This window comes from Pleurodeles waltl, chromosome 6 (genome assembly GCF_031143425.1).
Source record: "Pleurodeles waltl isolate 20211129_DDA chromosome 6, aPleWal1.hap1.20221129, whole genome shotgun sequence".
In the NCBI taxonomy this organism is placed as follows: Eukaryota; Metazoa; Chordata; class Amphibia; order Caudata; family Salamandridae; genus Pleurodeles; species Pleurodeles waltl.
The window spans coordinates 1,669,674,084-1,669,700,990 of NC_090445.1; the positions used below are offsets into that span (position 1 = coordinate 1,669,674,084).

The 26,907-nt window shown below is 42.4% G+C and overlaps 1 protein-coding gene and 1 long non-coding RNA gene across 5 annotated transcripts in view; one reads left to right on the plus strand and one right to left on the minus strand.

Annotated features, from left to right (window-relative positions):
- The window catches only part of LOC138301320 (uncharacterized), a 187,928-nt gene that overhangs the window by 72,757 nt on the left and 88,264 nt on the right, over window positions 1-26,907 (plus strand). The gene's annotated exons all lie outside the window — the stretch shown is intronic.
- TRAF1 (TNF receptor associated factor 1) overlaps window positions 933-26,907 on the minus strand; it is a 129,054-nt gene continuing 103,079 nt past the window's right edge. For all 3 annotated transcript variants that reach the window (XM_069241652.1, XM_069241653.1, XM_069241654.1), the window contains 4 exons: window positions 25,643-26,089; window positions 22,442-22,619; window positions 19,303-19,451; window positions 933-7,724 (listed from right to left, as the gene is read on the minus strand). In XM_069241652.1, the coding sequence (XP_069097753.1) occupies window positions 7,506-7,724; window positions 19,303-19,451; window positions 22,442-22,619; window positions 25,643-26,089 (993 nt within the window). In that variant the 3' untranslated portion in view covers window positions 933-7,505. The remainder of the gene's footprint in view (window positions 7,725-19,302; window positions 19,452-22,441; window positions 22,620-25,642; window positions 26,090-26,907) is intronic.

A 26,907-nucleotide genomic window follows, 5' to 3' on the forward strand; every position in this document is an offset into this window, starting at 1 on the left:
CTAACCTCCTCCTGCTTCCACACACTCCGCACTCTAAAAAGATCCTTCAAATGGATTCCCCCAGCGACCAGGAAGATTGTCACCCATGCACTCATCAGCAGCAGACTAGACTACGGTAACGCCCTCTACGCCGGCAGCACACTCAAACTCAAACTCCAGAGAATCAAGAACACAGCTGCACGCCTCGTCCTTGGCCTCCCCCACCACGAACGAATCTCACCACACCTCAAATCCCTTCAATGGCTCCCCATAGACAAGAGAATCACATTCAAGATCCCCATCCACGCACACAAATCCCTCCACAACACCGGCCCAACCTACCTCAACGAAAGAGTGAACTTCCACACTCCCACCCGCAACCTCCGATCAGCCGACCTCGCCCTAGCCACAGTCCCCCGCACCCAACGCACCACCACAGGAGGCAGGTCCTTCGCTTACCTCGCCCCCAAAACCTGGAACTCCCTCCCCACCAACCTTCGCAAAACCAAAGACCTCCTTCCCTTCAGAAAGAACCTCAAGACATGGTTGTTCGAACAGTGACACTCCTGCCCCACCTTGAATTCCCCCCCCCCCCCCCCTTGGGGAGAGCGAATTTTAGACACTTGAAAGAACTCTAACTATAAATGCTGAATTTCTATGGTTTTGTACGAGTAAATTCAGAACCTAACTAGAATGTCCCTGTATCATTTGTTTTTTCACCTAATATATATATATACATATATCCTTTTGAATTTAATATATATTTCTTGCACTGTAATATATATCCCTTACACCTTCATATATATATCGTTTACACCTTAATATACACTGCTTACACATTGATATGCTTAACCAAACACTTAGGAGCCTTAATATAATGACAGAAGTATTTTTCTGCTCGATGTGTGTGTGTGTCACAAGTTAATAACTATTTTCTGTAAAGTAACTTGAGGTTTCACGTCAGACACAATTCACTTTAATTTTCTAAATAAATAAATGTTAAAATACAGTTTTGCTTTACATCTTGACATTGGAGTTAAACATGCATCCAGAGAACTTGGCATGCACTTGGTTGCATGGCTGCTGATCAGTTCATTGCATTTGCCTGTCCCCAGTGGCCCAGTTTCACATTGGTGGACATTCTCTCTTAGAAGCTGCTACTGAAGAGTCACTCGCCAAGGCTTGGCTTGTAACCTGCTCTTCTCTCAGTCAACCATGGCTGCTCACAATCTGATAACAATCTTGCCTTTTAAGATTCTTTCTGTTTTGTGGTGATTGAATGCCACTAAAAGTCCTGCATTGATCATTCAGGCAATGGGAACGAGTTATGACGTCATCAGGACGATTTCATTTGCAACATTAACATGCAGGAACAGAGCAAGGAGCCTACTTTTGCAGCATTGATGGACAAAGGCCCATTGACCATACAATGGCTGGAGTCTGGATTCCATCTTAGAATAGGTGGCTGATGTTTGGCAATTCCAAATTGCCCATCCGATAAACATTCCCGGATGCACAAATGGAACTCGCACATCTTGTTAAATGCTCCAGAGTTCCCATAACAAAATGTCATACTATCTTCCAACAAGAGTCTTGCCCCGTTTTATTTTTCAGTCAAGGTGTTGGCAAATGGCACAGGATATATTATTCAGGCGTGGATAAAAATTACAAGTTCAAACAGTGCACTGGTAAATAGCGCCTTACTTAGAATCCCATTTTTGGTGCAAATTGAATTTTGCATGCAAGCAGAATTAGCCCCGTAGTCCTAACTAGGGCTAAAGTCTGCCCATGAGTTGCAAACATGTTTAGACATAAGACTTTAGTGCTCAAATTGGCGTAATTTATGGCTGTTAGGAAAAGCATGTGTAGCTATCATTTATGAATAAAGCAAACCTACATTTTTTCCTAATGTTATGTTATTATTTTATACATTACATAAAGTATGTCATCGGTTGGGAAATTAACACATTTTTTTCCAGTTTAGTATTTTCAATTCTATGTTTTTTTACCCTAGCATCCTCTGAAGGGGAGAAATGGGATATTGGCGCAGCTTTCCTAACAGTCTGCAGCAGATGCACCTGAATCTTCCAGGTGCAGCTCCATGTGCCGAAAAGTTTGAAAGCAATGCACATGTACGGTAGTGACTACCTTGAGAGGATGTTCAGCACATATGCACGGGATTCGCTTCATCACTTCACTGGGCGGTCCACAGAACCTCCATAATCTTTGGGTACAAAGTGTGTAAGGTTAGGAACCTAAGCATGTTGTACTGCTAGTCCCGAGACTTCTATCTTAACTTAGAGTTTGGCTGGTGGACTTTCTGCGCACAAGTGTACGAGACAAACCACCCTACCAAGGCAATCACCACAATCAGAGAATAGAAACTTATCTCTTGATTTAATTTGACTGGTGGACTTTTCACCCACCAGTGTGGGAGACTAACATTCAACCAAGGCAATTTGTCATAGGAGATGTCACGAATGGGTGGAAATCTCTGGTGGAAAATCAACCAATGCCTGCCACACTAGACAGAATGTTCTCCCCCAAATAGTGCACCGAGGTTAGGCTCCTGAATACCAATTACTTTAGGGCAGCTAATCAGATATTGGCACTCACTTCTGTGTGTGCCCGAAAACAAGAATCACTGAAGGCCAATTACTGTTGTTGGCTCCAAGGATTGCAGCAGGAAAACTTGCTGCAACCTTCCAGAGCAAATTGCACAAATTGGATGCGGTTCCCCATTCCTGAAACACGGAATAGAAACCTGGAAACGACAGTGCAGCTGGGGGTATCATAAATTAGTGGGTGTGCAATTTGCACCCTTATTTTTTTACAGCCCTGGCATGATCTAGTCCTCAGCATTTTGTAAACCAGAAACAAATACTCATTCATGTAACACTTTTTTTCCACACATATGTACAAGCACTTACGGGTGGAAATATGTTATGGGAGTTGCGTTCCTTGTTTTCTATTCTACTTGAATGGATTTTATACTGAAAACTACATTGACAAAGCAATGTAGAAACATTCGTATGATTTTATGTCATGCAAAACTTAGAATCAATAAAAGAAGTATACTTTTGTGAATGTGGTTCTTGCTGCCCTGTTGAAATGAAGTCGGAGCCTTCGCTCTTAACACGCACCCAGGCAGGCCTACATTTTAAATAATCAGCCAAGTTTCTGCTTTTAACGCTTCTATTCGGGCTCCTCTCTTGCTCGGTTTCTCGGAATTTGAGCCTTGTGCTGACGCCAACAGGGCTGTATGCTGCTTAGCAACACTGGCTTTATCTTTCCTTTTCACACTGACGCGCTCCCACTTCTCACTGCCCACAACAGCCAGACATAGCTTAGAGTTACAGAGAGCCATCTTGATAAATTCGTACACTGTAGAAATAACCCAAGGAGGAGGGAAACGGGCTCATCTTCTCTAACGGGTCTGATTAATAAAAGCCGAACAAAACAAGCATTTACAATGCAGTGGGTCTCGCTTTTGCTCGACTTAGAGCTATTAGAGTTGTAAAGTCCTAACTGAACTTTTATTGACACAAAAAATGAAAACGAAAAGTGATACAGTTTTACAGAAGCAAGCCGATTTAAAGCGCCACCCCATGAGCGTGAAGGAGCACACGAAATGAAACAGAAGTTCGCTCACAGTCAAACGTATCGGCAAATGTTCAGCGAGATGGCACTGCGTAGGAAATAAATAGAAAAAGTAGTCTAGAAACCATGCTGAAAACATGGAGCCTCTATGTTTGCAGTAGTTGCCCGGCATGCTCGTGGAGGGCTAAACACCGGAAAAGGCATGATGTATGCATGCCTTTCACAAATAAAATCAAGCAATTTTTAAAAAGGCAAGCCAACAAACCAACAAAACTGATGGGCGTGTGGTGGGCGTGGTTAAAAGCCCACAGAGAGATTCAAGCAGGCTACAGCACTTGCGCGCTCAACCCTAAAAAGTGAGAAATATACTTGCATAAGTTTCATCATGTGGAGGAGATTTACCAATTTGTTTGGGATTCACAAATACTCCCGGGAGTAAATGTTCGACAGTGGTGAAGTTACAGGAGTAAACCTATTTTGTAGAAATGCCTTGGTGAGGATTTTTCACAAGTGGCAAAACGTACATGAGTAAATGATGCAAAAATGTGAATTTGGACTTGTAACATTTTTCCTTTGCATAAGGAAATTGTTTCTCATATGAAGGAACACTGTTCCCTACACCCCTTAGAGATATTGAGGATGTCCTTTTATTTTCCCAAACTGTATAACCACTTATGCCTGCCTTGCAAAGGACTCACTTTGTATATATTGCTAGGGGGATGGGTGTCCACTGCATTTTGTAGGGCTAGTTCTAGTAATATCCCCATTTTCACACTAAAATGTGGCAAATACACCATGCTAGAAGATTTTCCACCTTTCTAAATGCCATTTATGACTGCAAAAAAATCTAAAATTCTAATTCACTGAATCAAGATGTGGAAGAATATTTGGGAGCCTATGCTACAAGTAGGTGCACAAAAAAGATTACTTAAAATATTTTTATGTTAAAGCAAAATAATTAAAAAATCTACAGTATTAGGTTTTAAAATATATATTTAATTTATTAAAATTATTTTTGTAGACTCATTTAACAAAACCCCACCTAGAGCGAACTGTTTCTATGCAGTTATTATGTACTAGAAGTTATATGTATAGAATTCATTTAAATTAGTAAAAACATTTTTCATGACATTCACAAGTATTTTTAAATTGAAAAGGGTTATTAAATAGTTTTAATAAACCAATATTTATTATTTATATCTGACTATTAAAATAAATGTACATATATTTTCAAAAAGTTTAAATAAATTAACTTATTTCAACATTATTTCTGATGGTTTTATTTTAAGTCACTACTGCCATTATTTTTCATGGGAGGGTGTTGCAATACCAGTGAGTGGCCATGTGTGGTGTTGGACCTACTCCACGTCTGTGCTGGAGTACATTTACTACTGTTTCTGGGCCATTCTGGCCACAGTTACTTTAGAAGTGCAGTTTCTGAATAAGAAGGGCCTTACTTCTTTCTAAAACCCTCTCAATTATTTGTAAATATTCCCTATTTTCCAACCACTCCCCTCGTTCCAAATGCACTTAATATTAAAATGTAGACAAATGTGTGCAGAGATTGCAGCGGGGCAGAGATTGCTGCACATAAAAGATAGGAGAGGCGGAGATGTAGATTTCTGCATGTAGATTTGTGAGTAGCATTTTGTAGGATGGAATTAGAACTATTGCAGTACTACTAACGGTGCCACAAAATGCAGTTTGTGCACAGGCCGCTTGGACGCGGCCCCACAGTGACCTGCTTTGTGGAAACAATAGAACACTCCACCAGTAATTATGCAGCAAGATGCTTAGTTGTGTACAATTCCTCACTGTGGAAATGCCATTGCCTGAAAAAGTCATTTGATTTTTCTGGTTGACCATCAGAAAATCTGTGAACAGTGCAGTTTATTAGGTGCGCGCCTTTAAAGTTTTGTTAATTAGAATAAAGGGATACATTATCTTCAGGAGCATGTTTGCATCTCCAAAGTACTTTTTACTATTTTTGTAAATCGAAACCCTTGCACCTCAAATTCCCACTGTAATGGATTGCAGCACAAGACTAAAGTCACATGGAACGCAGACTGAAAGTAAACAAACATTAACATTTGGGGCAGAAAAGGTGTGGTTCATGAACCATACAGGCTAAGGATGGAATCCACATCCCTCTATGGGAAACCAGGCTGCTGATAATGTTTCCCAAAGCAGAAAGCACTGCTGTTGCAAAGCCCAAGTGGGCACATGTGCCAGTCGTGCAAACATCCTCCCAAGTGAAGTGATGCTGTTATTAGGTATTGTCCTCCTAGTCTGTGCATTTGAAAGTTCTATTGCACAGGCTGCGGACGTTTTGATTGGCATTCCACGCATCACAGAGGTTCTGTTTAATATTGCCATACATTCTACAATCTGTCCACCACAATTAATCACTCATTTCTGTAAGGCTTGTATAAGAGAACAATTTCTAACGAACTGTTCTACTGCAGCCAGTCCTACACAATTGACATGTAAGGGGTGAATGCGCAGAAGCAACCTACATAGTAAGTAGACAGTATCAACCAAGAATGGTTGATATGACTGAATGCTGATCTCAAAATTTGGGTGTGATCAATCTCCAATCCGATGCTGCCCTGCAGTTTTCTGCATCACAAATCAAGAATGACAGTGGGATATGATATTGACCCAGAACAGCACTTTGACGTCTTTCAGATGGATGTATGTCTGTAGCGCAAACCTAAGTATACATATGAAAGTCCTTTGCACAAACATTTACATAAGAAATTATTGTCTACATCCATTGTCAACTGGAGTCTACCCACAGGCGTCCTCCTTTATCTGCAGAGCTGGCAGCTCTGTTTCCAGGTTCACGAAGTCCACTACATCACCTGTTCCAGTGAAGTTGTGCCCTCTTCTTGGTCAGTCCTCTTCTGGTGGTAGGTGGAAGTACTATGTCCAGCATATATTGGGTTTATGGTCAATAAATGTGTCATTGATTGCCTATGGATGATCGTAAGGCTGCTACTTCTGATGGGTCACGATCATTATATTATCTCGCCAACACAAAGCCTTTGAATCTGCAGCACAATGAGTGAACTCCTCTGCCCTTCCTGCTGCAGGGTATGATGAGCAAGGTTTGACCTTACTGGTGAAGTGCATTGAAAAGCGCACATATGCGATTTCCTTTCTCAGGAAACTGATATACTTATCTCTGGGCTCTACAGTAGAAGCACATTCTCATCAGTGCACCGCTTGCATAGCTCACATAAACAGAGATGGTTTCAGTCATTCTATTGTAGTTCAACTAATAAACGTCCCAAGCGCCAATAAAAATATTTCAATTTGGCACCTATAAGTGGCTATCTGAAGATTTGTCTTAATAAATAGAGACTGTGACATCCATGCCAAATGTTTAAGATATCAGAATAAATTACTAGAGTGTGCTACGTTGATTTGTAAGCATTACAGAAAGAACAGCAAAAGAGGTATGGAAATTTCTTAAATAGTGTGCGGAAGCTAGGGTGATGCACCCTGCCCATAGGACATTTGTGGTTTTTGCTGACAGCCATATTATAAAGAACTGTTTTCAAAGAAGCCATTTTAAAGACAGGCATTTTTCATGTTACTTTCTCCTTTTTCTTGGGAACAGTCCATGCGGCTCAATTCTTTCTGATATACAGTTTCACTGCCACAATACAACTTTTCACCATTCTAATGCTGGTCCAAACGATGTTCATAGGAAGTTTGCAGATGTCGTACTAGAAGATTGGGAGCCATAAGACCACAGAGTAAGGCATGCTTCGCAGTTTTTGATAATTGTCAAAGAACAAAGTCATAGTTTCAAGGACTGCTGGTGCCCTGGTGGGAACCTGGACTTATGAATAAACTGGAATTTTTTCATGGCGTGATGTTTCAGAAGCCTTGCACTAAGATGTTTTAATTTCCTGTTTCTATGAGTTTGTGTCTATGATACACTTGAGAAAAATGGTATCGTCCTTAATATAGGCGTGCTTAGGTGACTGCAGCTTGGATAAAGGTAGGAACATGGGGCACCCACTCGCTACATTCATGTCTCCAACTGGCCGCAGGAATGATCCAGAATTGAGATCAGGTCGAAATGCATCAATCACATGTTCTCTGTTGTTTTGGTCTAGAAGCATAAATGTGACCTGGAAAAAGAGGAAAATGCAAAATAGTAGCACAGGTCAGGTTAAGAGTAAACATTATAAAAGAAAAGTAAAGATAATAGAAGATTACTTTTCAAGGGTCATAGCGAACATTGGTTTCTAGTTTAAATCAAGAAGTTAATTTCCACAAACTGTATATGTCACTAGCAATGAAGAGAGTAAAAACATGTTTTTAACGGATGAATAGTTCTGATTGCAGGGTCCCACATTGGGTTAAAGTGAAATTAGTGGAATCAGATGTTGTTTGAAAACCAGAAACTGCCTATGAAGGTAAAGAAATGAGAGTAATCCTCTTAATTTTGAAAATGACACACCTTAGAGAATAATTCTCCGACATTTTATTGTGGCGAAAAATATTGTGATACAAAAATACTGCAGCAAAAACATTATGGGCATAAATATTATATATATATATATAGATATATATCTATATATATATATATATATATATATATATATAGCTTGGCAGAGCAAGTGGCATTGGGATTTTTCATATGGATAAACTGACAGAACACAATGCATGCTATACCGGCCAATTGAAAATTGGGACATTACTAAATGGAACAGTAGAGGTCACTAGACCAGTGCTGTCGGGTGCGTATGGTCAATAAGGCAAGCGTGGTTACGAGGAGAGCAGACTTTTTGTTTTATGACTGCAAGTTTAACATCGGATATAAGCACATTTCTTAACAATGGTATGCCTTTAAAATGTGGACATTGAAATGCTGACTAGGGCTATATCAACGAATCTCCAATGGGAGAAAGGCAGGCCTGACTTAAAAGCACAGAAGGAGCACACACCCACGTGAAACTCATTTATAAAGAAATATTGATGTTTGAAGCAAGCCAATGTTTTGCTAAAAAATCATCAACCTTAAGATACTTTCCTCTGGGCAGCTTTTTTACAAGAATCTGTCATGCTCCCAGTACTTGACATATACAGAGACATGTATTAAGCATTTTGAAAAGCCTTCGTTGTCAAATAATTTTGGACCATTAAAAAAGAAATCAAATACAAAAAAAATACTACCCCAGTGCAAAAAAGCAGTACCATAAGGAAAATAATACAAACAGTGCATTAACATTATTAGCATTAAATCATAGGTCAAACATCAATATTTCTTTGTAAATGAGTTTCACCTGGATGTATGCTGCTTCCATGCTTTTAAATCAGGCCTGCTGGTCATTTTAACCCCAATTAATGTGAACATTTGGGTGTGCTCTTGTAGATAGAGCTAATTTAAAAGCACATCATTTGATGTTATTTGCTGGATTAGCATTGAGAAAGGCAAATTAGAATGGCCAAACGCGTCTGCTGTTGAAATTAAAATAACCGGACGGTGAAACTCAGTGTGCTCTGAGCTGCTTTCCTTTTGGGAACTTTGTTTGCGAATATCATATATATATATATATATATATATATGTATATATATATATATATATATATATATATATATGTATCATTATAAGAGGTTTAAAAAAGCAATTAACTTAAAAACATTACATTTAAAAGTATTGATTGATAGATAGTTAGGTAGATAGATAGATAGATTAATAGATAGATAAATAGACAGACAGACAGGTCAGGCTGGGGTGGTCATCCCACAAACATTTTGCCTTTCTCCTCCATTTTTTACTGATCTTGGTTTGCTGGGCTTAGGACTCTGCACTTTGCCACTGCTAATCCTTGCTAAATAACGTGTGAGAGTTCACTCCTAAAACACGTTAAAATTGGCTTACACCTAAATAACATATTTGATTTAGTTGTAAGTCCCTTGTAAAGTGGTACTATATGTACCCAAATCCTGTAAATTAAATGCTAATAGTGAGCCTGCAGCACTTATTTTGCTATCCACTGATGTAGCCCTTTAAACATGCCTCAAGCCTGCCATTGCAGCCTGTGTGTACAGTTGTAAACAGCTATCAGCTATTTCTTTTTTAAATTTTTTTTTTTTATGTTTATTGAGTTTTGACCTTTTAAAATACACAGGCTTGATACAGAGCCATCAATATAATAAAAATGAATCTCCACAACGCAATACAATGCCACAGATTAAACCCCACAGCCACACTACAGCACAAACTTAAGCATAAAACATCAATCATTCCCCAGAAAGTCAACATGATGGGGCTTTGAAGGAACGTATCTTGCCCCCCAGGGACCATGTCCAAGGAGGACAGAACTCAAGGTGAATCCCCTGGTGCAGGGCCCAATTCTTCCAAATGTTGTAATGTTCTGCGGGTACTCCCTGGCCTATGGGCATATCAGGCCCATGCAGTACTCCATACCTTTTGTCCACCTTTCTAAGAAGGGGTACACATCATCTTTCAATGCCTTTGCATTGTCTGGTTGTCCTAGCTAAAGCAGCACCCTCTTACATTTGTTATCCCTTAACATTCACCCTCTACGTCTTCCGCTATGTGTGGGAGAATAAGTTCCAGTTCTCTGAGAATCTTCCAACCCAATAGCATTTACAAGGTTCCCAACACACCCTCCTAGAAGTGTGATAGAGCAGGGGAGTGCTAAAAGATGTGTAACAGGTCCCCAGTGGGAATCACTGCAGTGAAGGCAGCATCCTGAGCTAACTAGTCCCAATCTGAACAGCTGTGTTCTTATGACGTATGTGCAGTGCAATAATTTGAACTGTATCAGCTGGAAGTGAGAGGCTACTGTCATCCCCTCATTCCAGTCCTCAACATCTTGGACTTACGCTTCCCTTACCTTGACCATTGGATCCGGCAGATTCTGCAGCAGCATCTAATGGAGGACAGGCAGTTTGTTCTCTTTAATGTTGGTAAGCAGGATTTTTGCCTCTAGTGGAGTCTATTCTGGAATTACTACATTGGTACGTCGGTATGGTGTGAGTGTGTGTCTAAGCTAAAGGTAGCGAAAAAACTGAGTACGGCGCATGTTGTACTCCCCCTGCAACTCCTGAAAGGATTGAATAGACCCATTGTGAAGCATGTCTCCCCGGGTTGCTATTCCCATAGTGTCCCACCTGGCAAAGCCTCGAAGCTCAGAAACCTGGGGGAGTGTGGTCTCCTTCCACAGCGTAGTCTCCAGCACGAGTCTGTCCGTCCATCCATCCCATGGCCCTAACTGGAGCTGTCCAAACAGACAGTACTACTTGGGTGGGAGCATGGAGGGATTACAGAATTTCTTTGCCATACAAAAAGTGTCGGGATTATCCTGGCACATAACCCACCCCTCCACCACACACTGCATAGGCTGGGTCTCTAAACCCCTCAAACTACCAGTCGCTAAGCAGCAAGAGATGTGCCGCTCTACAATAAAACAGCAGATCTAGAGTGGCTTTGCCGCCCTCGAAAGGAGGCCTACACCACTTCTTAAGGGCAATCCGGGGAACAACCCTACCAGCCTCATAGGAAACCTTGTATATGCGCATTGGTCCTGGTGAAGAAGCTGGGAAGGTGTAATTTTGAAACTGATATAGAGTAGTGGGAGGGAGACCATTGTAAAGATGACCGAACATCCAAGCAGGGACAGTAGGAAGGAGGACCAAAATTTCACATCCTTGGACAAACCCACCAATTGAATTGAAGGCTGGCATCATTGGCCAGGGCATTGTCGTAAGTGATGAACACCCTTGCGTAGCTGAACCCCAATGAGAGCATCCACATCTCCAGTGCACATGACATGACTGTTGGGTACTTAGTGATAGGGTAAATGGAGCACTTGGCCCTATTTATGAGAAGACCGGAGGAGGTCCCAAAAATGTGTAGTATTTGCAGGGCTCAAGAGGTCACCTAGAATTAATCATTCATCTAGTGTAGTATCAGCTTAAGTGATAATGTCAGTGTGCTGGGCTTGCTGTGTCTGTGCAGTAGTGAAGTGAATGTGATGAAGCGTACCCGCACAGTGTCAAAACAAAGAAACCCTCTCCTCCTCCCCATCTACCATCCCATACTTCGCCAACTAGACGTGCCCGTCATGGTGCAACTAGGGACAGTAGCCAACTGGGCTAACCTGAGAAGTCTGTCTCCCCTGTCATGCAACCAACCTCACAAACCAGTCTGACCCCTTCCTCCTCCATCTCCAGCAAACACAAAACCATAAGTTAAAACTTGGATTACCAGCCATCCCTGAGCCACTCCACGCCTTCCTGAGAGTCTGCCAGGTCCAATTAGGACTACTCAATCCAGAGGTTCTTGTGATGTCACCAGCAAGATAGAGTCCGCCATCTTCTGCGTAAGCCTCATGTCCACCTCCAAGGTCACATGTCCTGCTGGAAAACTCTCTGGATCAAGCGAGTATGTCCTGCACTTTTGTCAGCGAGTTAGCACCATTGAGCCGTGTGGAATTCTCCCAAAGGCCCTCCATCTCCTCCTCCCTGCCTGCCTCCTCTCTCTCAACTCTTCCCCCCATGAAGCATGCCACTATTGCGCAGGTTGGGCCACTCCTCCACCCAGTCTTAAGCCACCTCTGGGGTATCAAAACACTGGATCTTGTCTTGGAAAATGACTTTCAAGAGGGCAAGAAAAAGGAGCATGTATTGGATGTTCATAGTCCTCAGTTTTTGCATTATTTCTTGAAAGGATCTCCTCTGCCGTTGAATGTTTAATATATAATCAGGATAAATCATCACTGAGAAGGGCTGAAACACAAGAGACCCAATCCTGTGTGCCACCCGAACGATGGCATCCCAATCGGTGTAGTTAAGGACTCAAGCAATGAAAGAGCAAGGCGGGGAGCCCACAGGAGGCTTCGCGACTAAGGCTCTGTGCCCCATCTCTGTTATAAAACAGGCTAACACCTCAGAGGCCGGTACCCAAATCTTGCACCAATCAGAGATGAATGAAGTTGGTGTGGTCCCCTCTACCCCCTCTTGGATGCCCACAATGCGCAAGTTATTTCTCTGAGATCATCCCTCAGCATCTTCCAATCAAGCTGACGGACCATACATTGTAGGAATGCAATTCAGGACTTGTGTGATCTAACAGTATCCTCAGTTTCAGAAACTCTGGCCTCTACTTCCCTGACCCTGGCCACTGTGTTCCGTAGGCCTTATCTAATAAAGTATAGGTCCACTTTCAGTGCCCCTATTTTACCTTCCATGGCTTCTTTGAGGTCATGAATCACCTGCAGGATGGAGGTTGTTTGGAATCCCTCCGGCCGTGTGTCCTCTCCCCCACAGCACCAGCCTCATCTGCCAATGCCGCCTGCTTTGTGTACTTGTCTTCTGTTGCACCGTGGAGCTGGAAGGTATCTCTCATGCCATGGTAAAGGTTGTTGTTAGGCGAAAAGGAAGCAAATGTCCAGGGTCCAAAGGGGTTATGAGTGGCAAGCCCTACCTTGTGTCACTGGGCCAGTATGGTTCAGAAGAGGGCATCTCAAGAGACAGAGGAGCACTCTTAACCACAAGGGCCCTGTGGGCCCTCCCATTATCTCCGGCTACACCAGACCCCCTCCTGAAGCACAGGCCACTGCAGGTGGCTTCCACACTGAAGATAGGCTCAGGTTTCGACTCCATATGGTTGCACCCAACAGTTTCATAGAGCTCCCCTACTGCCAGTTGGAGCTTGCCTCTCACAAGGCAGTCATGGTAAGGGCCAGTCAGTGGGCGTTATGCGGCTTTATAGTGCCACCAAGTGAAGGTGTCAAAGCAGGAGCAATGAGGCCTCGGGGTGTCCTTCTGGGCAGGGGGTTCCAATAGTGCAGCGTGGGCTAAGGCAAGCAGGTCAGCACCACCGGGTTTAGGGGAGGAGAAATGTTTGCATCTCTAGGTATCCAGGGGTCCCCTTGCTTTTCACTGGCAACGTATATGTGTGGGGCAGGGTGTAGCAAATTCAGTCTTCTGTGCCTCACCTCAAGAAGGGATGTCCAATGTCTGACGGTGCAGTAATTGCGGGGCAGTTACAGAGACTAAAAGTACTCAGGTTCTACCGCCTGCCCTGCGAAAATAGCCACGCCAGTGCCTTGAGTTGCTGGGCTACAACTTAAGGCTAGCATGTGGGGGGCCAACTCCACGTCAGGGATTTCCCCTGCCCACAGACACTGCAAAGGGCCCCAACCAGGGCTCGTCCAGCCTTAAGCTGGGTGAACAGGTGGCAGAAGGCCCCACATCCATCAGCACAGTCCCGGCCAGGCTCACTGCTCCAGTTGGGACTCATTGTACCTGCGCAGCTAGCAAGTATGGGGTACCGATAAAGAGGTGGCAGTATTACTGCTCCCGGCCAACAAGACAGGACCTCTGGTGCGTGCCTTCGGGTGACCAAAGCCTCCTGCCTGCTCCAGGAGCAGCCACCTGGCCCTTCCTTCAGCCTCCGTTGAATGGGCCACTCTGCACCGGCACCAGTTTTTGGGGGTCCCCTGGTGGTTGCCATGATGTTGCCACAGCTAATGGATGGACCCGGGCTTAAATGCCCCAGGGATCCCCCAGGGATCAGCGGATTATGTGCGAGGTGCAGCAGAGCTCACTCACAGAGCATCCACTATTGATTGCTCCCAGGCCACCTAAGCTGCCATTTCAAACAAGCAAAATAAGCCTTTTGCAAGTCATACACCTTACTTTTTAATACATAAAGTGACCCACAGAGTAGGCCCTAAATAGCCCAAAGGATGGGGGCAATGTATGTAAAACGCTAGAAATACACTTTTAACTTTTACATGTCTTGGTGGTGAAAAGCTCTTAAATTTGTTTTTTCACTACTGCAAGGCCTACCTTTACAGAAGGATAACATTAGGTTACATTATTACATTTCAAAAGTGATAACTTCAATTGGGAGCAGGTAGGAATATAGAGTGTAGTGTCTAAGGAATTTTAATTTAAAACCTTATTTAATGGTAAAGTCAGATTTTAAGTCACAGTTCTGAAAAAGGCACTTTTAAAAAGTTGCCATTTTCTGTCCTAACCATTTTCTGTCCTAACCATTGGATGCCTGCAGAAGTACTTGGGTCACATGACTAGGAGTAGCTGGCAGTTGGTCTTTGTGTATTGCTCCCAGCCAGTGAGACAAAGGTGGGATAGGTGTTGGCAGAATGGGCGGGCCATATCTGACATGATGAGGGAAAAGACCCGTCACCTACCACACTTGCACATCTCAAAGCCTCTCCCTGAGCACACTCACTAAAGGTTTGACACTAGCCTTGTGTACCCCAGACAAACTGGGTCCAGGATAGGTAGGCTGGAAATTCCAAACACCTCTAGGGGTGGAAATCTCCAGAACCTTCTCCTACTTCAAAGTGGGCACCAGGTTTAAACAGTGGACCCTCAGTCCCAACTCTTCAGTACACCTCTGAACCCGGTGAAGACTCAAAGGCTGCTGTGCTACTCTGCTACGCTACAAGAAGGACTACTACTCTGCTGCCTGAGTTAGAAGGACTGGACTTGCATCTTGAAACCAGGACCACCAGAGAGACTCCAAGGGCTTGTTGGCTGGGATCCTGACCAAAGCTTCAGGCACAGAAAAGGCTCCAACCACCTTGAACCCTGCACCGGGATTCTGTCTACTGTCAGTCTTGCCATCCAAGTAGTGCCACCCAGTCATAGACCTAAGGAAGTGGACCTGAAGGTACTCAGTCCAGCTGCTGTCAAAGCAGATCTGACAATGCGATGCATTGTGGCCTTGCATCGGAACCACCACTATGTGACACATGCCCAAAGCATGACCTCACAGCACCTTAGAACTGCTACGGCATGATACATCCTTGATGCAGGACCTTGCATTGCAGCCACACAGCTCCTCAGAACCGCCACGGCATTTGCATCCCCAATTTAGGACTTTGTATCACAAGCCTTCATCTACGACATCCTCAATGAGGATGCAGGACCTCGCATCACAAGCCCCATCAAAGGCTGCATCAGAACTGCAGCTGCATGGTGCATCTCTGATGCAGGGCCTCACATCGCATCCCACAGCTTCTATGGAACACCCACTGCATGATGCTTGGATTAACACACAGTAATAATAGTTTCCTTAGGGCACAAGTTATAGTTACTTGAAATAACCCTAACTATAACTGCTGAATTTCTATGGTTTTGTATGTTTAAAATGTGAGCCTAACTATACTGTCCCTGTAACTTTTGGGTTTTTAAGTGAATATGTATAAAGTTAGACTGTTTGTAATTTCTTTTAAAATTTAGGATTGAGAGACATATATTTGAACTGTCTAAGCGGTTTCCTACTTTTGCTTTAAATAACAGCTCCCTGCTTGCTGGAGCAATGGTTTCTTCCCTTTCCCTGCACGCATGTTTGAGAGAGACGGCATTTTAAAAAAAAAATGCTTTTTAGCCCTGGTGCGGTCCCTAAGGGGCCACATGCACCAAGACTAAAGGACTTGGCTGAAGCCGAGTCCCATAATGGCTGCCTTGTTATTGTGTTGGCAGCCAATTAGATATCAGCACGGGGATAGTTGGATCCGTGGATCCTCCGCATCCCTAGATATCAATCTTATTTAACCTCTAATATATTAGACACTACTGAACGGATTTACTCCAAATCACAAACATCAAAATCTGCACACTAAGATCTAGCTTCCTTCCAAATTCGGTGTAATCCAGTACAGTGGTTCGGCTGTAGCCCTGTCAAAAAGACCATATGGGAAAATGCATGGGGAAAATGCATTTTGGGACCCCCTTTTTCACAGCTCCTGCTTGACAGATCACCCCAAAACTTTCCAGACAGCTGCTGAACTGACTGTTGTATTAATTTAGAAAATTCCATGATGATTCGTCAAGCGATGCTAAAGGTATTGGCAAAATAAAAACGCTTTTCCTATGGAAACTAGGTTCTGGTTTTTGTTTTTTTTTTTGTTTTCTCTCTCTCTCTCTCTCTCTCTCTCTCTCTCTCTCTCTCTCTCTCTCTCTCTCTCTCTCTCTCTCTCTCTCTCTCTCTCTCTCTCTCTCTCTCTCTCTCTCTCTCTCTCTCTCTCTCTCTCTCTCTCTCTCTCTCTCTCTCTCTCTCTCTCTCTCTCTCTCTCTCTCTCTCTCTCTCTCTCTCTCTCTCTCTCTCTCTCTCATGAACACAATTTGCAATAATAATACACCATAAAACCAACTAATGCTAATATATAGTTTAAAAAAAAAACTCCATATTTCTCTACAAACCCAACTTTAAAAAAACAATTAGTAAAGTGCAGTAAACACAATACACATAATATAATTATACATATTAAATAGGAAAAATATATACAATTAAATAATGATATAGACAATATATTAACACAATCTAATTAAGCAATTAATTAAAAAATAACTTATTGGAAAAAATTTTATTAACAAATTAAAAATTATGTACCATGTAAAACCTCAAAAAAATATATTTAAAGAGATTCCCATTCAACTTCCCTCCATAGTCACAAAACCCCTCTAAAAAAGTCAAAATAATAACCCAAAAAATAAATCACTATAAAATACAAACTATGGGGGTTATTACCCCGTCCCAAAAGTGACGATAAAGTGACGGATATACCACCAACCGTATTACGAGTCCATTATATCCTATGGAACTCGTAATACGGCTGGTGGTATATCCGTCACTTTACCGTCACTTTTGGGACGGATTAACACCTCCGCCAAAGTTGTAATAACCCCCTATGTTTTTTTAATTAATACATTACAATTAATGAAATCAAATACTTTAGACACTCAAATAATGTAAATAATTAATAGCTAATTAACCAATTAAAAGAGAAAATAATTTATAAATAATTATAAAATGTATACACTAGCCGCCATGCTCCCTTATAAACTCAACATCCTTTCACATAATTTAAATAAAATCAAAACAATTTCTTAAAGATATTACCAAAGCAAAAACATGAAATCTACTAAAAATACAGATAATTAACAATAAATATTAATAACAGAAACTAATAAAATCCTTCCTTACAGAATGTCTGCAGAGTGCCAGCCTACCACCCTTCACCTCTAAACCTAAGAACATCATTTCCAGCGTACCCCAAAGATCATCCTTCGGCCCCACCCTGTTCAACACTTACATAACCCCCTTCACTGACATAGTCAGATCCCACGGTCTCAACAACATATCTTAGGCAGACGACACACAACTCATCCTCTTGCTCACCAAAGACCCACCACCACCACCAGGACAAACATCTGCGACGCCATGACGAGTGTCTCCAACTGGATGAGAGGCAACTGCCTCAAACTTAATTCAGACAAGATGGAAGTACTGATCTTTGGGAGAAACACATATGTATGGGACGACAGCAGACAGCCATCCAAGTTCTAATCCACACCCACTCCAATAGACCACGCACGTATCTCCGCATGATCCTCGACAGTGAACTCGCCATAAAGCGACAAATCAACACAGTCACCTCTTCTTGCTTCGACAGCCCCCGCCTGCTCCACAGACTCTCGAGATGTATCCCCCTCAACGCCAGTAAGACCGTCACCTAGGCCCTTGTCACCAGTCACTGGACAACACACTCTGCTCCAGCACCTCCACCCAATTCCTCAAGAGACTCCAGACCATACAGAAAGCAGCAGCCAGGCTCATCCTACACCTCCCCAAAGGAACCCATATCAAATCTCATCTCAGAAACCTCCACTGGCTCCCCATCCAGAAGAGATCCCAGTTCAAGATCCTCACGCATCCCCTGAAAGCCTTAGACAATCAAGAACCAACATACATCAATCATCAACATACATCAATCATCCCCTGAACATCCATCAGCCTGCCTGACACCTGAGCTCCACCTCTCTAGCCCTTGCACACAAACCCTGCATCTGTGGCCATTCCTTCTCCTACATTACCACCAAGACCTGGAACGATATGGCCCTCCACCTACAAACAGCATCCTCCCTTGCAGACTTCAGAAAGAAACTCAAGACCTGGCTCTTCGACTGAGACCTCGCACCCCCAGCGCCCAGATACCCCCAGGGGTGATATCGCTTCGCTTTACAAATACTGATTGATCTTTCTCTATTTGACAGGGCAGAAATTTTGGTCAAAGATGGATCTGCACCCTTAACGCAACAATATGATTTGGCAGCAACTTTGGTTAGAAACTCCATGAGTCTGATTTACAGAAAATGCCCAAATCTAATCACATTAGATGTACGCCTTCAATTTGCACCAATTTATCCATTTTCAGAGTACACTATGGAAATGTATGCATATTTTACATTTTCATACATACTTATTATATGTTGGCCAAAGGGATATCTGCATGGTTGACAATCTGCTGAATGTTAAATATGCAAGTTCACAAAGTACCAGCAAAGCATCTGTCAGTACTCCTAAGCGTATGAATTTGCAGGTGTTGAGTAACATTTTACTATGCAATCACCACTGAACATTGATTTTCTGTCTCCTGTTTCAGATTTACTCCAACAGACAAGCCACAAAATTGAAGGATTGTCCGTAGGAGAAAATCCGACCTATGGGCAGACATATTTCCTGATCTTCTTGCTTTGCATCAGGCTTATGGAAGTTCCTCCCACAGAAGTCTTTTGTGCACATAAGCTGCAAATACAAAGACTTTGAGAATCAATCCTATGACATAGTGCATCAAACTCCTCAAACACGTTTCATGTGCAGTCACTGATTTAGACAAGTGCATTAAATTTACCTTATGTTTAAAGGGCCAAGAAAGTAAAGCATCATATTCTCCCTTCATGATGGCGAAGAACAGGGATACGTAAGTTCCTTTTCCGGGTCCATCCCCATTTAAATAAACCCTTAGGCAGACCTTGTAGCCATACCTGGCAGTGTAAAAAGCTGAAAGACAGAGAGAACATTAGAAAAGTTAAATGCATTACATTGGACACCATTTGTAAATCTATCAGAATGCGCAATCATTAAATGAAGGAAGTGTAATAAAATGGAAATATATAGAAGTAGCTATGAATATCAAGTTAACTTGGTAGGTTTATAAGTGAAACATTTGGCCAGAGCTGTTCTCAACACACCATTTAACATTGTACAATATTTATTTCTATTTTCATTCATTTATTTATTTACAGGGTTTCTGATAAAGCATGGAACAGGCCTTAAGGGTATTGGAGCAGTCTACAAAAAGAAGTAACTGATGTAAAGAGAAAATAGACTCAGCGGAAAAAAAACAATCTAAACAGCTAAATGTGCAGTTCATAAAACTTTATAAGCAGCACCAGGAACATGAGAATATATATATATATATATATATATATATATATACAAACACACACACACAAAAAATCAGGGGCGGCTCCTCCGCAACAGCGGGGAGTGTTGCCCCCTGGCTAAAAGCCAGCCGTTGAAAAATAAAACAATAGTTTACTATCGTTTTATTTTTCATCTTCTGGCTCAGCCAGCAAGGAGGGGCAGCCAAACACACATGCGCACTTAGGTTTCTCCAACCCGGCTGTGTTGCACAGCCGGGCTGGAGAAACTGCACAGACCCCAAGGCAGTGCCTGAGCAGCAGTCCGAGCAGCTCAGGCCAATCCTGACACTGCTTTCATGCTAGGTTCAGCCGGTGCTGGTGTCTCAGTGTATGCTGGGACACAGTCAGGAGGATAGGAGCGAGGCAGCAGGAGGTGACAGTGGCCAGAAAGGTAAGTATTGTTTTTTATTATGGTTTCTCTGCCCTTGCCGTCCCCGTCCCTCCCCCATTGACATTTGCGGTGGTGGCTGCTTTATATAATGAATCACTTGACATGTAGAAATAGGTGACAGGTCTTTGCGCAGAATAGGGTGAGAAGGTAGAACCATAAAAAGATATATATACAATATCGAGCGTAACATACAACAATTCAATCTGTTGGTATCAATCAAAAATAGCAAGTGCTAATATTAATAGTCTAAGAGGGCAGGAATTACAGGTTCTATTGATGCTGAAAAATACAACATCAACCCTGAAAACAGACAAGCAAACTCTTCCTCAGCTTAACCAGGCCAATTTGATAATAATTTGGAAATATTACCTGTTTGTTAGAAAATGTTTACATTCTATTTTGAATTTGTTGAGGGGGGGGGGTTTCCTGGGGGCAGGGAGTGTTCCATCATTTAGGGGCTTCTACAGAGAAGGGTCTCTTTCATTGTTTTGCTTTTCAGAGTTTTAGGGTTTTAAAAACATAAAGCTCTTCTGTTTCTAGAAAAAGAGCTTCCCAGATATATCACGTTTTTGTAAGAGGTACTTTGGTGTGTAAAGATTTGCTTCCTTAGAGATGATGCAGGCAGCTTTTAAAAAGTATCTCTCTTCCAGCGGGAGCCATAGGACATCACTTAGCAGGGGTACCATGTGGTCTCTGCGGCAGGTGCATTGAGTCTTGCGTCTAAAGTTTTAAGCCTAGCAGTTTTTTTCTGACGAAATCTGTCAGTGCAAAAAATGTGGGTGGGGAGGTATTTATCACATGCATTAAGTAGACCATATGGTAATTATTGCAAAGCTCAGAATTACTAAATCCCACAGGGAGCAGAAGCGAAACACTTTGTAGGAAGAATACAAGCGGAGTCTGACCAGGAAAGGGTGCTTGTACTATTAATAAAGACTGCAGCAGTCCTCCTCTACATTGGTCTTTGCAAGACACAAATTCCACAACCCCTTGCAGCCCATGTGTTGAAAAGGATACGTCCCATATTAGAGTCCAGGAGAGACTCCACAACCAGGAGTTGTCTTGTTTTGTCCGTTGTTCTGGAACTGCAACTAAACCATGCAGGAAAGACAAGAGACTGTGGTCCCGAACAGAATAGGAGACTGCAAATATTGCCTTTACAGTCTCCTAATAAAGTTTCTTAAGTGAAGAACGAGTTTAGAACAAACTACTCAAGTTAGTATCTTCCAGTTCTGGATTTTTCCAGGACAGCTGTCAAACTGACCTATTTCTAACAATATTAATAGAGTGGCTTCCAACCACTTGCTTTCTGTAACAAGCCTCTTTCAGCCATTGCCTTGAGACTTTGTCGATTAAGTCTTGGCTAAGCCCAGAGGAGTACTCATCTGACATCTAATGCCAGTTACTGTTTGAGCGTATCCTTCCGCCTCCACTCAGTGCTTGTGCTGAGGGACTACTTTACAACCATAGCCGTGTACGTCTCTCATTAAGAGTCAGGCAGAGTAGTACTCCCAAGCGGGATGCCACTGTGACTGATCTCGATCGGCCCAAAGTTCCATGCTTTTCCTGGGTGGGGGAAATTCAGAGTTGATTCAGGCTTTGGCTGCAACCGCAGCCATACATCTCTCCCTGGCCTGAGCATGTTTCTAGGTAAGGTGGGAGTATTTAATTTCCCCTCCCAGCCAGGTCTACTTTTTCCCTTCCCTTCCTACACACCGCCCAGCACCAGTCTCCCAGCTCATATTTACCACTTGCTCAGAGCAGGTAGCAATGTCAGGGTTAATACCCCTAGAACATGGAAACCTGTGTTGAAATCTGCCCGGAATATCAGGTATTCCCCATTCCATGACGATTCATGCTTAAATGCACGGTACCGGCACAATGTTACTGCACTGTAGCATTAATTTAATGTGCTGAGTTTGCACCTCGCTAGTACTGTGCAACAAGGGTGTCTGCCTGCTCCTGCTGGGTCGCTTCTGTGTGTCTGGCTCTCAGATGCTAACCCTATATGCATTAGCACATTAAACCCAGACCTATTGGCTTTACCAACGCTTGTTTTGAGTAAGAAGTCAGAGGTCATGCTTCTAAAATGTGGAGTCCCCCTTCCAGAACAGAAGTGGTTGGGTCGCCTTCCAAGGTGGCCGCATTGTGGTCAATTAGCTGCCACTTTGTACCTGGTGAATACAAGCTCGTTACTCTTCCAGTGACGGCGTCATGACACTTTCGCGTAATTTCGGGAATCTTCCAAAGAAATATTCCATCATACGACGTCTGTTCGAAGGAGAGAAGGCGCACGTGCAGACCATTCAGGACAACGTCTTTGAGAGCCAGCGACCGCTGTAAGTCAGTGATCTGAAAGAAAGGGCCACTCATGGTCAACTCTTACACAAAGGGTGTAAATAATCATATTTAAAAAACTAGGCTGTAATTTATTATTTTACACATTATAGAAGTATTAGCTATCATTTCTAAACTGTATAATACCATTATGCTTACAACAAACTACATTTCATGCTATCAGCTTCAATACAAATCACAAACCTGAAATAAAATTACTAAGGATATTGCAGGGATAGAGAATAAAACTGTTATTGTCACATCCAGATAATGGAGCAAGCAGGAGTACTAAAATCTATGGAATATGAACACCTCATTTATAAACAAAGATTACAATCCTGAATTTGTTGTAAAAATTGGCGTGAACATATATTAAAGCAGCAGAGTAAGGAGGCTGGCGTATTAGATGGAGGAAACCCCCAGAGTAAGGAGGCTGGCGTATTAGATGGAGGAAACCCCCACATTGTCATATTGTGTGGAAACACTGCAGCTGGGGATGTATTTACTAACAAGCACTTGATAAAGGGAGCCTTAGTTTGGTAGGTTGCAAATTGTGACCCACCACAGTTTGCTGACATCACAGGGATGGTGGCATGCTGCGTTCAGCATACCATCAAATTTGTGAATGCTTTTACATACAGCAATACTTTTTTTGTTTTTTAATGCAGCCCGTTTTCCTTAAAGGAAATCCGGATTTGTTTTTTTAAAAAAGATAAGCAAGATTACACATGCCTTTTTTTTTTTTAGAAATACACAGTGGTCCCATTTTGTCAACACTGGGGACCCTTCCACAGTGCTTAATTTGTAAAAAGAAAAATAAGTGCCAGGGTCCTCGTCAGGAGGCGACTGCAGCTCACACCAACCATTGTCCCTGCCAGCGCCACCAATCTCAGTGCCAAACCAACTGATAACTATCGGACTCTACAAGTGTGACAATTCAGATTAGTCCACGCCCTAAAAGCTTCAGTAATGGTTGGGCTGCAGGTGTTAGTCATTTTAATGTATATTGAATTAACAAACAATGGCTGTTGTGTTTGTCTCTAATTTAGACAAATAGCGCCACCATGTGGCAGTCTGTCATAAGTGCTGGTGTTGACATTTAAGTGCCATTGCGGCACCGGAAGCCACCAGCACAATTTAAGCACTGCTCTTCCACTTTATGAATGGGTTACCACCTCCTTTGATTTGGTGGTAAAATATTAATGTTTTGCAGACAGATTTTGGTCACAAAACATTAACACATACCATAAGGAACTGGTATTTGGAAGGAACGCTTTAAACATGCCCTTTGAAAATACTATTACCTTATTGTTTTCCTAACCCCTTTAATGATCCAAAAAACCTTTTAATTGGGTTTAGTACCTTTCAAATAGTGTTTTAACGATTACAAAGGTTCTGATTTGTGACTCTTAAAACACTTTGGGCCTCATTAGGAGTTTGGCAGTCCCACCACAGGAACACCAAACTCGCGGGGAGGACGCCACCACCGTGGCGGTGGCATCCCCACCGCTTTATTACAAGGATTCCGCTGTCTGACCTGGTTGACCAGCGGAAACCTTGAAACAGAGCTCCCATTGGTCAAACCGGCAGGAACAGTGCTAAAAGATAGCACTTGGATACCTTAATGGAGCCGAGTGCTGTCTCGTAGCACAAAGGGGGCTGACCAGCACCTTCGGAATGCACACTGTCTGCTAAGCAGACAGTGTGCATTCCGACACTGCTGAGCAGGGGGGACCTCTGCACTGCCCAGGCCACAAGTCCATGAGACCATAGATTGCATTTGCATCTAAAAGAAGCCACATCTAAACGGAATAATAAACCCTGTGTTAAATAGTGTCTCATACCACATTTCTGCTCTATGCTTTAAGATATATCCATGGCGAAACTTCCATCTTCTTCATTTACAGTATTTTCTGAGGTGCTCATGATGCTAGAGGGCCGTAGGGCAGGAAGTTTACTCTTTATGATCCCAGAACTCCTTACTAACTTGCAATATCCTTATAACATGTGTTAAGGTGTATTTTATCTTTTGTACAATATGTATAGTATGTGAGAAGATGTTATGCACGTAAAACCTGCTGTAATTTATTTTCTTATTACAGGTGTCATCTGCATTAAGAAAATTACATGTTTACTCACTAGTAATAATTTGTTAAAACTGAGTAGTGGAGACGTCACAATGTCCTTGTCCTACAGGTAGCAGATAGTGGGTGCCTGTCTTCTTTCAGACTGCGAGTGAAGATGGTGAACACTCAAATACACTGGGCTGGAAGAAAGGAGAAAGACCCTACATTTTCACTCACACAGAGGCCTTCTTTGCTTGTTTGCCACCTCTCTGACACAAATAATGAGGGAAACCATACATCTTTCTTTATGTGGAAAGCCTCACAGCTTAGCCATGGAATGGAAGGCAGACACAAGCAACAGCTTGCGATATGATCTGGCTACAGTTCCATGGCTTCTAAGCCTCCCATATCATGTGTAACAGCCATCTTTGATTTGTTAATATTACATAGCTTTATGGAACTTGTACCTTATGATTTAATATTGAGAAATTTGGAAGTAGCCAAATACAGCTTGCAACCTGTTCCTAGTTAAAAAGACGGGTTAAAAATCTGTACAGGACCCAGAGCTGCATTGCAGCTGTAAATGGAGAGAGGGAAAGCACAACATTTTATAGGAAATAAATTGCCATCAATCAATAATAAAAAGCATATTGAAAGTAAGTCCTCTTTAAGTTCCATGAAGGGATAAAGGGACACAGACTATAGCCTTGTTCCTCAATATGGTCACTCCACTCCTCGGTGATTTGCACTATCCCTATAATGTACAGTTTTGAGGTGCTCTCATATAATATTGCACACATTTCACTCTTAAGTTGACCCTTTAGATTTCATGTTGCGTAAAGTCCACCTGACATTGTGGCCTCCAGGTTTGGACAGAGAAGTCTACAAGCCATTCTCACAGGACCTTTATCTGAAGAAGCACACCTGAATCTAGGACCACCTGTGTAACCCATTGAAAGATGCAACCCTTACCTTCTGTTCCAAGCTCCTTTTCATGTCCTGATCTATGGCACTCTGCCTCACAAAGGCAGCAATGGCCACACTCGATGCCTCCACCTCTCGGCCGAGGACCACAGCAATGTTCTCAAACACCCGTAGCTTCTCTTCCAGGTCAGACAGTCTCTTTTGCTCTCCCTGCCTTTGAGGACTCGGGTCTTCCTCTGAACTGGAAAGTGACTGGCTGTAGTCCACGTCCAAGTTACAGGTCACCTCCTCAGCCTCCCGAACTTTGAGACTTTTGAAGCTTTTTTCCAGACTACTGAATTTGGCAGTACCAGAGTTCAGTCGGTCATGGAGGCCATTTTCAGTCACACCAGCCAGTAATAAGTTAGTTTTGCACTGTCTGATAAACTGAAGCATCATTGCTAAGTGTGTAACTGTGGCAAACTTCTCATGGTCCTTTATCTTCTCCTTGCTTCCCTGTGGGAAAGAGATCATTGCATCATCAGTAACCTATTTCGTGTGTCTCCTGGGAAGGCTTCCATGAAATTATTTTTCTGATGCAAAAGACCAGTATCTTTAATAAAATTCAATAATAACATTGTTTTGAGCTATAGTCAGGGGCACTGGAATTATGTGTTAGGGGAGGAACAAATTAGGCAGCAGGATTCAACAGAAAATTCAACAACGAAAGGCAAATTATGCAGCATAGTGTGGTGCAGTTTATGATAGAATTACATATTATACTGCCATTTTTACACCGTCACAGAACCTCTTTAAAACCAATGTTACAATAATCAACTGAAAGATGACCAGTCAACTGCGCGCAATATGTATCACTGCATTTTTATTAACATTTGATCTGTTTGAGTTAGATACATTTCTTTGTTAAAATCTTCAGAATATGCAGCAATTGATGGATTATGTGACAGATGCAGTAAGTGCATAATTATGTGAAAAAAAGCAGCGGACGCAGTGTGACATCAGGCCAGTGGCCCTTACTGTAGTTTGCTAGAAATCTGACATAGTAATGTAGCATTGTTGGTGATTTTTTAATATGGCCTTAAGTTAAAATGGACTTGTAGTGTCCAAATTCAGTTCTGGTGAAAAAAGCAGGACTAAGATTAATAGAGATTAAGGTCTGACACCAGAAGCTTGGTCAAATAGGCAACAACAGTATAGCTTTTCTTTTTCTTCTAAGGAGGTATGTTCGGATTTTATGGTCAATCAAACTCTTTTGAATTAACACAAAACAGCTTGTGTGATAGTTGTTTGTGCCCACTGAAAATAAAACTTTA